Source organism: Gallus gallus, chromosome 4, assembly GCF_016699485.2.
Source record: "Gallus gallus isolate bGalGal1 chromosome 4, bGalGal1.mat.broiler.GRCg7b, whole genome shotgun sequence".
Taxonomy (NCBI): Eukaryota; Metazoa; Chordata; class Aves; order Galliformes; family Phasianidae; genus Gallus; species Gallus gallus.
The window spans coordinates 1,714,009-1,731,350 of NC_052535.1; the positions used below are offsets into that span (position 1 = coordinate 1,714,009).

Consider the following 17,342-nt stretch of genomic DNA (forward strand, 5'->3'; position numbering starts at 1 on the left):
TACCAAACGTGAGGCCACGCACTGATCCCTTTTCCCACTGCAGGGTAAAGAAGCCAGGAAAGCTTTGCATTTTCATGCAACCCATGCTCCATGGGTAAGCGCGTGCCTGCAGCACACCTCACATGGGTGTTCCTGGCAAATCCCAGCAACGCCACGCTGGCATGGATGCAGGTGCTCCGGATGGATGCAACGGGAGCAACCCTAAGCCCGCACCTCCATCACACTAAAAAACCACCCTGGCGTCTCCCATGCCAAAACAGCCAACCACAAGGCTTTGCATCTCCATCTCCAGCCTGGACCCGGAGAGAAGCAGCCCAAGCAGAGCTGCCTCTGTGGGAGCAGCCCAGCGCTGCACGCAATGCACCAGAGGTTGTGCATCTACACCAGTGGCATCCCCTGAGCAACGACCCTGCTCTCAGCTCCTGTACGCACGTGGGAGAAGGAAAATTAACAAACAAAACCACACACACACACACACATATAAAATGCAGTTTAGCTCCATGGCAGTACAGTAAATCATAATGAAGCAGCAATCTCAGTGACTCACCCCGTGCAAGCGAGAACACATCCCTCAGTCCCCAGGCGCAGAAGCCCCACGCTCTGCACCAAGGAGAGGCTCCTTGCCCTCATTCTTCCCATCCCACCGCCCCCTGAGGAGCCCCGTGGTGCCCATCACTGCCCTGCACATCAGCTGTGCAGCACAGGGATTTATTCAGTACATTTCTCCAGCTCCAGTCGCGCTGATGATAAGGCACCGGAGGCACAGAGCGTGGTGGGAGGCGGCTTACTGCTCCTCTTGGAGCAAAGAGCAGGGCTGAAAGCGTTGCTTTATTTGAATGTTTTTGGCTGTTTCCAGCACGTCGATCGATAGAAATCTCAGCAGCAGCAAAGAGAGCTGCCCCCGACCCGGCCCTTGCAAAGGGAGTGGGGCAGGAGGAGAAGCAAAGCAGTGCATTACAGATGGCACAAAACCCCTCTTCCTGCAAACTCCTTCTGCTGCACAGCCTCCAGAGCTCACACAGCAACCCTGTGCGCTGCCACCTTCCCAGCCCTGCTTTTCATTTCATTCTTAGTGCTGATTTTACAGCTGGTGAGGCAAGCAGGTGGGCTGCTCCCACCCCTAACAACATGGGGAAGGACAGCGGTGAGCCTCTGCAGGTTTGGGCCGCTCGCAGCATCCCATGCATGCAATGCTGCCCATCTGCCGGGAGCAGAGCTGTGCAGGGAGAGCTGCAGGAGGAGGCAGGGCAGAGAGATGCCTTCCACAAACTGGTGGAGCAAGAACAGCACCCGAAAGCAACGCGCCCTGGGCAAGCAGTGGGGTGTAAACACGCGGAGTTGGAGATGCACGGAATAACAGAAACAGAACACACCTTAAAGGGAGTAGAGGTGGGTCCTAAAACACCTTGCAATGGCACGTGGACATTTTGGAGATGCCCAGGTCCTGGCTCCAGCGTGCAGGATTGCAGTGCTTTGGGATCCTACAAAGAACCCTCCCTCACCAAAGAGGTCTGTGGAACGCACGGTGCTTTGGACAAATTAAGTCACTTGCTCCAAGTTTCCATCACACACATGCAATAATAACAATAATAAATCTGGAAGGCGCTGCTAGCTGGAACAGCAGGATGAAAGCTGTGGGCAGCCGTGCTGCAGGGCAGCTCCTGTGGGGCTGCAGAGCACAGGGTGGGCAGGGCAGCCCAAGCATTCCCATTGGGAGCAAAGGGCCCAACCACGGTCAGGGCTATGGACTGAGGCTGCGAGTGGATGAGGACTAAAGCAGCTGCAAACACTGACTCCGGTGTCAAAGCTTGGCTCAGGATCGACCCCATGTTGTTGGACAAGGCATCCAAAGAAGAGCACAAGAAAAGCACAGAGGCTGCCCAGCCAAGGGCAGCACTGCAGCCACGCCATATCGACCAGAGCCCTGAAGCAACTGCAGAGCAAAGAGCAACAAAAGGAAGAAGTTTCCACCACGCATCGCTTAGCTTTCAAACCAACCACTGAGCGCCAGCGTGCTTAAAGCCACGCAGAAGCACTGGTCAGCACAGTTTGATTTTCCATGCTTTGCAGTCCATTACACTCAGATTTATCTGAGGCCCCAGCAGAGTGCAACTCGGACGAGGCATTTCTGCCTGCGTGGACGGGGCTTGCACTGCAGTTCATTTGGCATTCACACAGGCAGCAAAACCTCAATCCCTCTTAGCTCGGCTGAGCAGGCAGAGATGCAGCTTTGCATTTCAAAATGCAGTTCTCCCACTCCCTCCTCGCATTGCGAGGGGTAAAGCAGAGATTCACCAGCCTGCCTTAGGGAAGGGGACTTTCTGCAGGAGGAGGGTTACCCTGGAGTCACCCTGCAGCCCCAGCTGGATGCTCACACCCCACATCCATCCCCAAACGCTCCTCACCCGGGCGATTCCCACCTGCGAGAGGGAAAGGGGGAACGGGAGGCTGATGGAGCACCGTGCCAGCAGAGCTGCTCCTCTGCCAGGGAGCGAGGAATCCGCCCATGCTGGATGAGCAGCACAGGGGAATGTTTATAGCAGAGGAGAGCTTCCCTCCTCATCCAAAATCACTTAAGACTGTTATTTAAACACGGACGGGGGGTGTTCTGGCAACGCGCACAGGTTTGGTTGGAGCGGCAGCTTAGCTCGTCGGGGCTTTTGCCTTCACATGAGCCTGCTTGGCTCACCGACACGATGGGGAAATAGGAAAAGGGCTTCAACTCCTGTCCCGGGGTCCTATTGCACGCAAACATCCACGGACCTTCCTTTCTAAGGTTTCCAATTTGCTAATTGAGACGTTTCCTCATGGAAAAAGAATGTTCTGAAGCGAGGAACGCTGCGCTGGCGCTGAGAGGGGGACACGGAGGTGAGGCACGCCGAGGGGCTGTGTCACCAGCACAGGGCTGGGAGGTTCAGGAAGGGCAGGTGGGAAACCTGCCTGGGAAGCAGCTCGTGGGAAACAATCCGTCTAGGAAGACGGATGCCTGGAGAGAAAGCTTTGTTCTTCCCTTTTCTCATCAACCCGGAGCGCGCGGGAGAAGTCATCTCCATTTTCGCAAGTGATGGAAGTATTTCTTCTGCCCTCAGGAAACGCGAGAGCAGAAAAATCGATGTTGTCTGAGGAATTAACGAGGGAATGAGCCAAGAAAAGCACTTCTGGGGCAGCACAAGCCCAGAACATCACGGGAGAAGGGACCGAGGAAGAAGTGCTGGAGAAGGGCCGCAACTGGAACACAACCGCAGGCGCAGCCCCATCGCCGCGACCCCGGATGGGACCAGCTCTGTTGTTTTAATATTAAAAAAGAGAGAGAGAGAGAGAGAATTTAGACCGTTTTGTAGACTCACAGAGAACGCGTGGGGGACAGAGAGGGATTTCTAACTTTATATAGGTCAAACATCATCCACACGGGTTCGCATGGTATTCAGCCCCAGCACAGGCGCTGCATAGAAATGAAGCTCGGAGCACCCCAGAGGGCTGCCTGAAGTTTGCTCTCTGTGAGCACGGGAGCAGGGATTCACTGTGGATCGATATGAGGCACAGGGTGGAGTGAGGGGGGCTGGAAAACCACCGCTCCTTTCTGCAGCTCGTGGCTATGAGAATGGGACAACAGCGCTGGAGGTGCGCTGCCCATTGCCAGGTGTCCTGCAGGAGGCCGAAGGACAGAGGAGCCGTTTGGGGTGCTGGGGCAGGAGAGGGCAAGCTCCATCCCTGCTTCCTTCTGCCTCAATCACAGAGTCACTCAGGTCACAAAAGAGCCCGAAATCACCAAGTCCAACCCCAGCCCACCCCACCATGCCCATCCCCACGGCTTGGGGACACCTCAGGGTGACCCCAACGCTCCCTGGGCAGCTGTGCGGTGCATCACCGCTCTCTGGAGCTTTTCTTGTACCCAACCTGACCATCTCCTGGCACAATTTAATGCCATCACCTCTCATCCCATCACAGCTATCTGGGAACAACAGCTATGAGACTGACCACACATTGCCACAACCTCCTTCTGGGGAGATGGAGAGCACCACGAGCCCTCCCCTGAGCCTCCTCTTCTCCAAACCGAATGATCCCAGCTCCCTCAGCCCGTCCCCATGGGGCTGGTGCTCCAGACCCTCGCAGCTCCTTGCCCTTCTCGGGGCACACTCAGTGTCTTTCTCGCATTGAGAATCCCCTCATTTCCATCTCATCTCTCACCTAAACATGAAGTTTTGTTGCGGGGAGCCCACTGCTACGCCAGATCCTTTTTCAGGCCAGCGACGCTAGCAGAGCACTCCTATTTCCGAGCCATTTGCTGAGCAGAGGCACACTCCCCGCTCTCTCCATCCACACCCAAGGGAGCCGATGAGCAGCAGAGCCTCTCACCAGCAAAGCAGCCCTGGAAACGCAGAACGTGGCGGAGCCCACAAGCTCCAACCCCCACCTCGGAGACGCCACGCGGGTCCCCGCAGCGCACCCAGCCACCACACAGCCTTACCTTGAGCTTCTCGAAGCGGTCGCTGAGCGACGCCACTTGGTGATCCCGGTGCCGCCCCACCAGTTTACATAAGGCACAGATGAGCTGGTCGTCAGCCACGCAGTACATGTTCACCTTCTCGTTCTCGTGCTCCAGGCAGGTGAGGCCTCGGAAGTGCGCGTCGGGCACGGGTTCCACCAGGCGGTGGCTGGTGAAGGGCTTCTTGTTGGGGTGCGTGGCCCGCAGGCAGCGGTCACAGTAGGACACCTCGCAGGTGATGCAGGTCTTGACGGCATCCCGCGGCGGGTCCTGCTCGCAGAACTGGCAGGCGATCCTCTCGCCGCCCACCGACATGCTGGGGTTGGGGCGGTAGGGCCGATCGCGGCGGCTCTCGCTGGGGGAGTTGGGGCCGCTGAGCGACGCCTTCTGGAAGCGGTCGATGATGTTCTGCAGCGTCACATTCCTCTTGAGACCCTCCAGGCCGCGGTGGTTGAGGGAGATGACATAGCGGCAGGTGGGGCACTGGAAGGCGCTCAGGGGCTCGATGCTCTCGCCGGAGGAGCAGCCGGACAGCAGGATGCGGTGGGCGCAGCTGAAGCACAGGCTGTGGGCGCAGGGCAGAAGCAGAGGGTCTTCGAATAACTCCAGGCAGATTGGGCAGGTCAATTCGGACTCCAGTGTTTCCATCTTTAGTTAAAACGATCCCAATCCAGCTTCAAAACCCCGGGAAGCTGGTCTGTGACCTGCCGGGGGGAGAGCAGAGGTGGGGGGTGAGAAACAAAGCCAGGCGGCTCCTTCCCCCCACGGGGAGGTCACGAGCACCCGAATCTGCACAGCTCTGGGGCTCTTTGGGAGAAAAATCCTTCCCCAAAAGAGCGGTGATGCACAGCACAGCTGCCCGCGGAGCATTGCGGTCACCCTGAGGTGTCGGTCCCATAGCTGTTGTTCCCAGATAGCTGTGATAGGATGAGAGGTGATGGCATTAAGTTGCGCCAGGAGATGGTCAGGTTGGGTACGAGAAAAGCTCCAAAGAGCGGTGAGGCACCGCACAGCTGCCCAGGGAGCTTTGGGGTCACCCTGAGGTGTCCCAGAGCCGTGGGGATGGCGTGGTGGGGTGGGCTGGGGTTGGGGATCTGGGGAGGCTCTTCCAACCTGAGCGATTCTGTGATCCTTTGCACCCCAGTGCTGCCCAATCCGGCCCCCAGCTGGTAGCAGCGTGAGGGAACTCTGCAGGATGGGAGACGCACTGGGAGCACGAGGAGGGGCCTCTCCATCACCTGCCACCCCAGCCAGGAGGGACGACTCGGACAGCGCGGCCAAGAACAAGAATAGGAGAAACCACACGATTCCACGCTGCCAAAAGAGAGCAAGCAGGGGCCGTGCTGCTTTCCCACACCTGCGAGGGCAAAGCCAGGCCACGAACACCTTCCCTGGTGGCTGCACGGCCCCTCCTCGTTTAGCTGAAGGAGAAGAGCTGAATCGCATCCTGAGGTCTGGCGCTGTCAGCTCTCTCCCAGCTGCCCACTTTTAGGAGCAGGGAAGGAAGAGCAGCCAAATTACAGGCTGCAGGCTCCCGGCCCTCAGCTGTCCTCAAGCCAATGATGCCCAAATCAGCTCCAGCTGGGGGAAAACCAGCTCCAGGCCTGCAGCGAGCTCCTTTCAAGCCACTGCCGGAGTGTCCCCAAAATGCAAGCTTGCACGTGGAAGAGAATAACAGCCCGCCGGGTGCTAACAAGAGAAACCGCATGCTTTCCTCCAGCTACAGCGCGGCTGTGTGCGGTAGCAAGGACTAATTAACGAGGAGGGGCACGGCGGTGGGCTTCCTCCGGGTCTGCTCTGTATTAGAGGCGAGCAGCCCGTGCCGCTGGCGAAACTGCAATCAATTAGCCAGCCCCGCTGCTTCCCTGCGGTGCGGGAACGCGCTGGAGGAGCCTGCTCGGAATTAGCATGTGAGCGCACAGGCTCGGCACCAGCCCGGAAACGTCTCCTGCAAATGAGAGGCAGCGTTTAATTAGGTGGGAAGAGGCTGGGGGAGCCCCGCACTGCGGCTGCTGGGGATGCTCCACGGTGGAAAATGCAAACTGCAGCCAAGGATGCACAGAAGGGGCAGGATGGGAGGGGGGGGTCTCGCTGAAATTTGCGGGGTGGGGGACACCTGTGAGGGAGTCTGCCCATGGGATGTCAGTGCTGGTACCCAAAGGGCAGGGGGTGTGCACGGAGCCCCAAAGCCACCCCTCCAGGAGCCCTCAGAAGCTTCCAGCTTTTGCTTTCCAATTCAGTCCACAAGTTCAGGGAGAAACTACCCAGGAGAAGCTGCACATCATACCCCCTGTGCCCACTGCTTGCCTTCTCTTTGCTCACCTCTACCCCAGGAAAGAAGGCAGCCATCACCCAGGAGCTCACAGACCCCAGGTACACGCTGCAGCCCCACACCAGCTCACCGGGGCGTGCAGCGCCTCCCACCACCCTGCATCCCCTCCTGTTAACTCACGGCTCTGCCTGCCCTCCAAGCGCCTCCCAACAGCAAACACCATCACCACTCTGCCTGTCCTCATTGCCCCGCGCAGCTCGAGCTCCTCCCTGCTCCGGCTCAGGAGGCTCGTGACATTAAGCAACGGGACGTTCATGTATCGTAAGTGCTGCAGCAGTCTTATTGCAGGCTCCACGGTGCCACAAACCGCCTGGGACACGGAGTTCACCCCCTGCTTTGCTGCGACGCTCAGCGCAGAGCACAGCATCCTCTCCTCTGAGCTCCCCCCTTCGCTTTGGCCCTGTCGGCCATTCACACATTAACTTCTGTTTTCCCCCAGGACCGCATCCTTTACACAGCAAGGAGCCCTGCAGACCGTGCTGCCATGCAGAGTGGGCGCTGCACCTGCGTGCATCAGGCGCTCCGGAGCCTTTCATGCTGCACGCTTTGATGTTCTCTTTGATGTCCGGGACGAGGAAGAAACCGATCAGATTAAAATCTGCTTTGTTGATAGTCATTAACTCCCTACAAATAAAAACAACTCGAGGAGGGAACGGGGGTTTACAAACAGCACAGCACTGTGCCCAAGGGTCAGCAGGGCCATAGGGGAGCGCCGGGCAGCCGGGCTGGGATGTGACTGCCTGCAAACAGCCCTGAAATGAAGCAGACGGGCAGCATCCTCCCCATGCGTGGCGGCTGCTCAGCACTCTGTGGCACATATCCCCACGTGCTGCTCCGTGTATCCTCCCCTCCCCTTCCCAGCAGGCAGACAAGGAAAGCAGCAGCTCAGGGACAGGGGAAGCACAGCAGACCCCGACCCGCCCCACGTCTGCACCCAGCCCGGCTCACCAGCAGCATCCCGAGCCCGCAGCCCAGCCCAGAGCATCGCCGGCCCCATGGGGTGCAGCAGGGAACTGCACCGAGGATCACTGCGGCACCCCATCACCTCTGCCAGGTCCCCCCGTTCCCCCCCACCAGGGAGCTCTGCACACCCCCAAGGACAGCTCTGTGCTGCAAAACCACTCCACTCCTGTCCAGGGCAGCCCTCCGGTGCTCACAGGTGGGGAGCGCAGCCCCTTCAGGCCCATCAACCACGAGTTTCCCTTTTATTCCCCCCACCCCCCCCCCTTTCCTTTTCTTCCTTCTTTTCTCCTCCCCAAGGAAATAACTGCAGCCAGGAGGGCTCCGCCGCTTCCAAGAACGAGCCTTACAAAATACGCTGCGTTGTTCCACCCTGATGACTAAAATATATATATATATATGTAAGTTATAAAAATATGGCAACCCTTTCCTTAATTGGCTCCGTGACAGCAGGGTAGGAGACACGGGCAGCCGTCGTCTGTGCGCTTTTTGTTGCCTTCAGGAAAAGGAGCCGGGAAGAAGACCATAGGAACAGCAACACCCCCACCCAACAGCAACCCACCCCCACGGCCACCCTCAGCCCCACAGTCACTCCCAGCCCCACGGCAGTCAGCCTCATCCACGCTCCCTAACTTTGGTGGCACAACCCCCCCCTCCTCCCAGCAGTGCCAGGCCCTGCACCATCATCACTGCTGGGGGTGCTGTGCTTCATTCCCCCGTCCCAGCAAAGGGGGTTTCCCAATACACCAACCCCACACAACACCCGGCGACCAACACGGTGGTGTTGGAGGGTCCCGGCCCTGCTGTGCATGGCTCCCATTCTTCCACAGGTGCCTTCTTTGGGATTTCCCCCTTGTCTCACTCTTTCCAGCCCCGTAACGCATCTCCATTCATCGAGCAGCTCCATGAGTCAGCACCAGGTGCCGGCCCCATAGCGTGCTATTTGGGATCTGTGCAGCCCAGCACCAGGTGCCAGCACCATAATGCATTACATGGGGTCTGTGCAGACCCAGTACCAGCTTCCAGCCCCATGACGTGCTACTTGGGATCAGCACAGATCCTGCAAGCACCCAGGCCCAGCCGCCACAACAGATGGAGCTGTGCATGTCCCCCCACCCCAGACCCACAGTCCCACCACCTTTCACCCCACCACCGCCCCCCCCCCCCCCCCCCACCACAACCCATCCTGGAGCCATTTGCTCTCCTTCCACCCCCACCCGCTGCCATTCCCCTTCACAGCCCAGCGCACCCAGCCACCCTGGGAGCCAAATCCCTCTTGCTCTCTAGGCACTTTAATTAAAGCTCAGCCTGCTGGAAACACCGGACCCGACCAGCAAGAAATCCACCTGCCCAGAGCCCAGCAGGAGCATCTCAGCGCACAGAGCTGGCACAGGGGCACGGCACACAGCCCTGGGTGAGCAGCAATGCAGCTGGAGCTGTGCTGCAGCCTCGCAAGCAGCCAGAGGGCTCCAGCTCTGCAAGGACAAGGGGAGGGCACGGCTGCAAGCTCTCATCCCGGGGATGGATGCTGCATGGAGATGTGTGGGGTGCGGAGACGCACAGCTGTGCCGCTGCCCCATGGAAGCTCAGCTCCCTTACCGAGCCAGATGCAAAGCTTGGGGTTCCTGTGTGTCTCCCAGCACAGATGATGTTTGCATCCAGCTGCTACAAGCAAACAGTGCAGTATGGAGCCAGCCATGATCCCCAGGACCCTCAGAGCCTGCGTGCGCTGAAGGAGCTTTCATTGTGGGACATCCTTAAGGCAGATTGCTCTTAAAGAGCACAGGCCAGCCTGCACGTGTTTCCCCATGCTATATCGGGATAGCATGCAGCCTCAGACCCCCTTGGAGCTCCTCCTCCAAGTTCCTCACTTTCGTGCTGCTCGATTTGCTGTGCATTACTATTTCCAACAGGAGCCAGCAGCTCTCCAACTAGATGAAGGGACAGAGGACAGCCCAGGCCCCAGCAAGGGGCTCCTCCTGCCCACCCCACCACCAACACCACAGCGCCCATCAGCTCACAGCTGTCCCTATGGTGCATCCCAAAACGAACCACAACACGTGCCCAGCTCTGAGCACTGCTTTGCCCCTATTCAGTGCCCAGCCCAGGCTCACAGAGCCACCGCATTGCCCTTGTGCCCTGCTAATTGGTGGCCGCACAGCTCAGCCCCATCCGAAGCCCCAAAACCACCACGCCAGGATGTGACAGATGCCACGGAGTCAGGAAATCCAAAGGCCATTGTGCAGCTCTAAGTTTAGATATATCCGCGCTGCCTGCGTGGGGCTGCATTCCTGGCCCAGTGGGTAAGATAAACAGGGCTTCCTGCAGGAACTGAGGACAATGGGGAGCAATCAGCAGTAATCCCCCACACGGGAACAATGCAGGTAGGAGATATTTTGGGCTCAGCTCAGGAAGAGGCACTCAGACCGGTGGAACAGCAGCAGGGCTCAGCTCACAGCCCCATATGGGGGCCGCCCCACCGCGGGCTCAGGGGCTGCCATGGGGAGGACATCACTCAGCCACCGCTCATCATTTGGGGCTCGGTGGTAAATCCATGGCCACAGATGCTCCTGGGATGCACGGGGGTTTTGCTGCAAGGCTCAAAGCTCTGCCACCACCGCATCAAGCCTGGCTCAGGCTGCAGCCCACCTCCATCACCCCCCTTCCAACACGCCGCCACGCAGCCTCAGCCAGCCGATAACGGAGGTGAAAACGAAACACGTGGATAAAGGACGGCACACCACGTGCCACCAAAAAGCCAGCGTGGCACACACGGAGCTACGGGGCCAGGAGCACCCAGCACGAGCTCCTATGGGCACAACCAGCAGGGCCCCCTTCTTCTAAAGCTCAACCAAGTCACAGAGCAGGACAGCCCTTTTACCCTCACCGCAGCAGGTAAGCAGTATTCCCACCCACTCAGCCCAGGGGCTGCAGCACCCTCTGCATTCGGCACTCCCCATGCAAACCCTCGGGGACCCACTGCCTCCATGCAGCCTCTCCGGGAGGCTTTCTCCAGGAGAAATGATGGAAAGGATGGAACAAGAGCTCAAATGAGCCCCTCCTCATCAAGAAACACATTTCCCAGGAGGAAGCAGAGGCTCCGGGGCTATCAGTGGCCCCGGGGGGCATCGCCACGGAGCAAAAGAGGATGGCAGCAGCCACGGCTGCGTGGCATACAGACCTTTCCTTGCTTCCCCCATCCCTTCCCTGCAGCCAGGGAAAAGCTCCAAGCACAAAGCAGAGTGCGTTCCTGGGAGGGGGAATGAAAACCAGGCAGGCAGGCAGGCACCCAGAGCCATGGCCAGGTCCCAGCATGCCTCAGCTGTACCGTGATGCAACGCGCAGCTGGGAGCCATCGGGGGAACGTGCTAAGCAGAGGTAAAGGCCTGGGCCCGTGCATCCACCCTAAAAAAGCATAGCACCCATTGCTTGCTTTGCCACAGCTCTGCGATTTCAGGTGTCCGGGTGTCCCCCCGAGGAGGGACAGCATCACCACGAGGTCTCCCACCCCAAAACCCCATCAGATAGCAGCACCCGGGCATCAGCTCCGATGGGTCCCCGCCCAGGGCAGCCCACGCCGGCGCCTGACCCACCTCCAAGCTCCCTCCTCACGGCCGTGGGATGCTGAGCTCCTGCTGTGCACACACAGCTGTACACGTGCACGCTCCCTCTGCTCCCACGCAGACCCTGGGCCAGCTCATGCTTACGACGCTCCAGCTCAGCTCCAGGAAGAGCTCTGCCTGAAGTTCATTTTTTCCCCCCACTTTGGTCGACCAATTCAGAACTGAGTCTGCATATTCAAACGACATTTAATTTCTAGGCCATTCCCCCCAGCGCGTGGCTGGCGAAACGAGACCCAAACGAACAGAGCCGGCAATTAATTCCCCTGTGAGACACAAATTCCAGCAATAAATAATGGTAATGGTATTCCGTGGAGGCACAGAGCCCCTTTCATTTCCCAATCCAGAGCCACGCCACGGGAAGCCGGCGAGCCGGGCTGCTCCTGGCAGACACCCCACGACGTGGGGCCTGCAGAAAGCATCTCCTGCACTGCTGTAATGCACAGGACTCAGCCCCATGCGGTGCAGCCCCAGCTCCGTGCACCGGGCGATGGTGCGATGCTGGGGCACGCCGGGCACAGCGGCTCCGAATGCCACGAGCATGGCAGGGAAAGGGATGTGGGCACAAGGAGGGGGCAGGAATGGGGCGTCCCTTTGGGCACGTTGGGTTTGCCTGCTTGGGGAGGAACCCACAGGCAGAGGGACGGAGCCTCCAGGCTGCACAATGGGCCATTTCCGAAGAAAGGGCAGCGCGTCCGGCGGCACAAAGGGCACTTATTCTGCCGCCCGGCAGTGTGGGAAGGGAGCTGCTGGAACCCAGTGGGGCTGCCAGGAATCCCCCCACAGCCCCAGACCCCACTGCCCCATGCTGCAGCCCTGTCCCAGCACATCCCGGCAGCCGGGGTGACCACGAGGACTGAGAGTGGGGGGGGGGGGAGGTGGTGTGGGATAGAGGGCTCCCCCTCCGGGGCACAAAGCCACCGCGTGGGTAGAGGTGACAGCCAAAGGAGGCTCTCGCTGGCCTCCACGCCATTCCCTCTGCTTGGGAAAAGGCAAGCAGGGGGCAGGCTATAGCCTGCTTTAGTTGGGGGGAGGAGAAATTCGGCAAGAGCTGGGCATGGAGCGCAGCAAAGTGCCAGGCTGGGGGCTGTGGCCTTTCCAGTGACACAGCACAGCTGTCACCCCGAGGTGTGACACGGCTCCGGGGTCCGGCGCCGACCCGAAAGGCTCAAAAAGAGAACCCCCCAAACCCTAAAGCCCCACACTTCCAATCACCCCTTTGCTGCGCAGAAACCCACAGCGCGCTTGGGAACGCGCCCCTCCCCCCTCCCCCCGCTCCAAGAAGGACAGATGACCCCGCTACAAAACCAACACAAAGTCACCGACCCATCTCTCGCGCTCCGGGGACGATCCCATGCCGCCTGCCGGCACACCAACAGCAACACACGGATCCGAGGCGGCACGCTCGGAGCTCCGGAGCCCCGCCAGCACCTGCCCCGGCCGAGGCAGCTTCCCTTCAGCCTTCCTCCTCCTCCTCATCGCTGCGTACTTCCCATGGGCGGCCTCGAGGAACGCAAATCCCTCCGTGCCGGCCGAACCCCCCCCTCAGCGTTTTGCAGCCGAGCGAGGAGCGCTCTTGAAAGCGGAGGGGGGGAAAAAAACCCGAGCCCGGAACGCAGCACGGAGCACCTGCAGCCGCCCGGCAGCGCCTCCCGCATCTCACACCCCGCACAAACCCCGCAGCGCTGCGGGACCCTCCGGGCCGGGGGTGGAGGCGGGGGGGAAACGGGGAGCGGGTTGGGGCACCGTGCGGCGTTGGGGCGCGTTTTGTAGCACCCACCCGGCGCTGCCCTTCGGGACCGGCAGCGCCGCACGGAGCTCAGCGCAGCGCCCGCGATGCCCGGTGCGCATTTCTCCGCGCTCCGCTGCGCTTTTGGGGAGCCGGGAGAGCTCTTTTCGGCGTCCGCTTCCATTTCAACTTCAGCGGATCGGGGGGAGGGGGGGGGCGGCGGGAGCGCGGATCTCACGGCCGAACCCCGCGGAACGGCTACGGGGAAAAACCGGCACCCCCCCCCAAAAATATTAATTAAATCAAAAAGGCAGCGGGACGGTTCCGGGGTAAAAGGGCCGGCACGGAAGCACGGAGCCGCCCGCCCTATAACCGGATGGAGGAGCCCCATAAACCCTCCAGGAACCCCTAAAAAACCCAGGGCGGGGCTGCCCCCCTTTTTTTCCCCGCAGTGCCCCCCCACGCGGTCTCGGTGTCCCCCCCCCCTTACCAGCGGGCTGCGGCAGCCTCCCCGCCGCTGCCCGGGCATCTTGGAGGCGGCGGCGGTGCGGGGGAGACGGCGGCGGCGCGGGCGGGCGGCGGCGGAGCTGCGGGGCGGGGGGGGGGAGAGGGAGAGGCGGGACCGAACTGCTGCCCGCCCCGCCACCCCCAACCGCCCCGCCCGCTCCAGGTGAGGCCGAGCCGGGCCGGGCCCGACCGCCCCCGTAGGGCTGGGAAACGGAGGGGGGATGGCAGCTGCACAGCGACCGCGCGCCCCATCCTCGCCTCAAACCCCTCTCCCGCACCGCTCACCGAGGATGGCTCTCCTGGTTGCAGCTGAGCCGCATCAGCCCTTATTGCATATATCCGTGCGGAAAACAAGCGGCCCCATCGCAGCCCCCCGCTCGCCCCCAACCCAGTTTGCTATGGGAATGCCGCCTCGCCGGCAGTGACCCCAAACCCGTGCCCTGCGCTGAGCTGCGGGTGGCAGAGGTGACCCCGGGCCAGCAGGGACCGAGTGGCACCGCGTGGAGCAAGCAGGGCAGCTCCGTGTCGACACAACAACCGCTGCGGGGTGAGCCGCATTCCTTAGGGGTGAGGAGATCACCTCCGGCCGCCCCGCGTCGGGGTGCTTTGGAGCACCCTTCCCATGTCGGTGCCTTTGGGTCAGGGGGTTCCCTGCTTTTCACACCCAGGGCGTTGCTGGGACTGGGGGGTCCCGGCGTGCATTAACATCCACATCCCACCAATGGAAAATGAAGATGCTTCGGTCACACCGCACACCTGGGGAGCTCAGTGGGCGATTCTAAAGCACGGCTCCCCCTCTCATATCTGTTCTTGTGGTGGAGAAAATAGAGGTCCTTTAAACATTCGATCCCTCTTCCAGAAGAGCTCTAGGGATGAGCAGGGACAGATGAGCTCCCCCTGCACGGATATCAACACCTCTTCTTCTTGTGTTTTGGTGGCTTCGTGCTGTCCAGGTCTCCCCAGCGCCTCCCCTCACCTGCTGGCTTTCGCTCTCTCCTCCTTTGCTGCTGCTCGGGGATGGGAAGTGGATGCTTTGCACCACCTCACGTTGAGCTCTGGAATTTCACAGCCTGATCCCGATTTCCCATGCTGAGCAAACCGTGGAACGGCCGGAACGGGCTGTGCTGGCTCAGCACCCATTGCCCAACACCCCTTTGGGGATCGGTGGCTCAGCCATGCGCTTCCATTTCGCCATCAGCATCCGAAGCAGGTGTCCATCCCCGTGCACGGCTCTTCCAGGAGAGGCAACGGGCTGTGTTGGCAGCATCGTGCCTGCGTGTAACCCATCCTGCTGCCTTCCACAGGAGGGAAATGCTCGCATCTGTTGGGAGCTGGCATGGGACGTGGCTTTAGGAGAGCCTGCAGCAGCTGGGACCCCACAGCCCCCCTGAGGGAGCAGCACGCACTGCTCTGTCTGGTGGAGGGCTGCAATGCCCTCAAGACCCCCCCACTGCACCCACGCTCCCCAGCCCTGTGCTCCTGCAGTGCTCCACGCTGCCTTTCAGGATGCTGCAGGGCAATCTCCGTGCCTTGCAAAAGAGCAACTGGCTTGCAGCAGCCACAACAACCCCACAAGACCTACCCTGACCTTACAGAAACATTCCCACCCTTCCCAGCTCGCTCAGAACAGCCCTTTTGCATTTGCTCACATCTCCCACTGGTTTCAACCTCAGGCACCAGCAGGTAAAGCACGCCCAGCTGTTAATAATGGAACAAATCACACACGCATTCAGTAAGACCTGAGTCTGACTTAGAATAAAATCAGTAACATTACTCCCAGAGTGCTGAAGACCTGCATTTTTCCCCCCAATCACCTACACACCTCAAAACACTTATCCTTTTCTTCCCTTCCTTCTTCCTTTCTCTCTTCCTCCCTCCCTGCCTAACGCAGAGCACACGCTGCTCATTACAAGGGTAATTAACTCTTCCATCCAAGAGACGCCGTGGGTCTCCACACCGCCATCCTTCAGCATCCCAGCGCTGGGCAGAGAGAGGGCAATGGGAGGGCTGCAGTGGGCATCTGAGCTGCTGAGAAGAAACAGCCCCACATCCCCCACAGCACGGGCTGTGCTGCAGCCCTGCCCCACTGCAGCCCTGCCCCACTGCCAGGGTCCGGCCCCATCCCTCCCCCTGAGTCACTGCGGTGAGACCCATGGAGGTCCTGTGGGTTTGGGGTGTTTCTTTTTCTTTCTTTCTTTTTTTTTTCTTCCTTAATTAAAATAAAATAATAATCATCAAATAACTTCTGCGGATAATTACGGGTTTCTTGCTCGCTTATTAGCGCCGGGCTGTAATTACTTGTGATGCAGGTGATTTGCAGCATGGGTCATGTGGTGCTGAGTGGGTCAGAGGGGCACAGGGATACCGAGATCACAATTAGGATTTTAAAGCATGTTTTCCAGGGCTGCCCTGAGCCCAACACAAGGGTTTGCTCCGTGTGCTGCAGGAGCACAGCGCGGTGCAGGGATGCTGATGGCAAAAGGAACAGCTCTCTCTGTGGCTTCACTGTGACCCCAGGATGCCTGGGTGCCACCGGCCGCATAGCAGAGCTGCAGCTCTCCAGCAGATGTGGGGGAACCGAGCCCTAATGGGGTGCTGAACTCTGCCCTCCCCGCTCCCTGCCCAGTGCTCCCAGGAGCCTGGTGGCCTTATATGTCCCCATACAGCCACCCGCTGGTGGCACTGCTGCTGGCACTGGTGGAGGCAGAGCCCAGCCCACATGAGATGAGGCATACGGGGGATTTTTGGGGCCCCTCCTCATGTTGGGGTGGGCAATGCCGCCTCCATGGTCGCCCACCAGCACGGCAGTGTGCTTGCACGGCTTTCTCACACCCCACATCTGCAGCATCAAAGCTGGTTTGAAGCCTGATCTTCTTTCCCTGCACCCTGTGGGTGAGGCAGGCACCCCGTGAGCCCCAACCACAGTGCTTTGGGGGAGCAGCCGTGGGGTCGAACAGTGCGGTGTGGGGTGAGCTCAGTGCTGCTCCAGCCCATCCCAGCCCCAGAAACCGCCCTCACCCCACAGCCCACGGGAGTTTCGCTGCCTGGAAGCTGTCTGTGGGACCTCATCGGTCCGCTTCTTCTGCCTCCCATCAGTGCCCAACGAGGAGCTTTAACATCCCGAGGCACCCAAATCCTCAGCATCCCAGAGCACCCCGAGGAGCCCAATGCCTGCGGGAACACGGATCGGTGCTGCAAGAGCAGCTGCAGGAGGAAGGATCCTCCCTCTATGGGAAACACAATGAGGAAGAAGCGATGCTGAGAGCTCGTTGTGATTCCCTTTGCATAGCAATATCTGGAGTTGGGGCGTCCTTCCCTACAGTGCTGCTCCTGGCTGCATGCTGCTGGGAGACACAAGGATGCTGGCTGCACGGCCAGCTCCTCCTGCATCCCAAAAGGAACCCAAGCCCCAAACACCTCTGTGCACCCACAGCAGCTCAGCCACCCAGCTCCATCCCACCACCGTCTGCAGGAGCTTCATTCCCAACTTAAAAGAGAGCCAAACGAGGCCAACACCAACGGCACTCCAACACCCCACCCAGAAAAGTCTTTGGGCTCCTCCAGGGTGAAATCTGAGCCGGAGCCATCAGCAATCAGCAGTGCTTTCCATGCCAATTAGCGCAGGCTGTGGGTGCTGCAGCAGGGCTGGCACCCGGCGTGCAGACGCCTGCCGGAGCACTCCCTGCAAACTCCATTTCCAATGGGTGC

At 60.0% G+C, this 17,342-nt stretch overlaps 1 protein-coding gene across 2 annotated transcripts in view; it reads right to left on the reverse strand.

The window, feature by feature from the left end:
• MID2 (midline 2) overlaps positions 1–13,704 on the reverse strand; it is a 48,048-nt gene extending 34,344 nt beyond the window's left edge. Inside the window, exons 1-2 of one of the 2 annotated variants that reach the window (XM_015278376.4) lie at positions 13,618–13,704; positions 4,469–5,190 (exon numbers count right to left, since the gene is read on the reverse strand). In XM_015278376.4, coding sequence (XP_015133862.2) covers positions 4,469–5,134 — 666 coding nt within the window. In that variant the 5' untranslated portion in view covers positions 5,135–5,190; positions 13,618–13,704. Of the gene's footprint in view, positions 1–4,468; positions 5,191–12,724 lie in introns of both variants that reach the window. The other variant, XM_004940585.5, reaches the window with a different exon arrangement.
• Between the last annotated feature and the right edge of the window lie 3,638 nt (positions 13,705–17,342).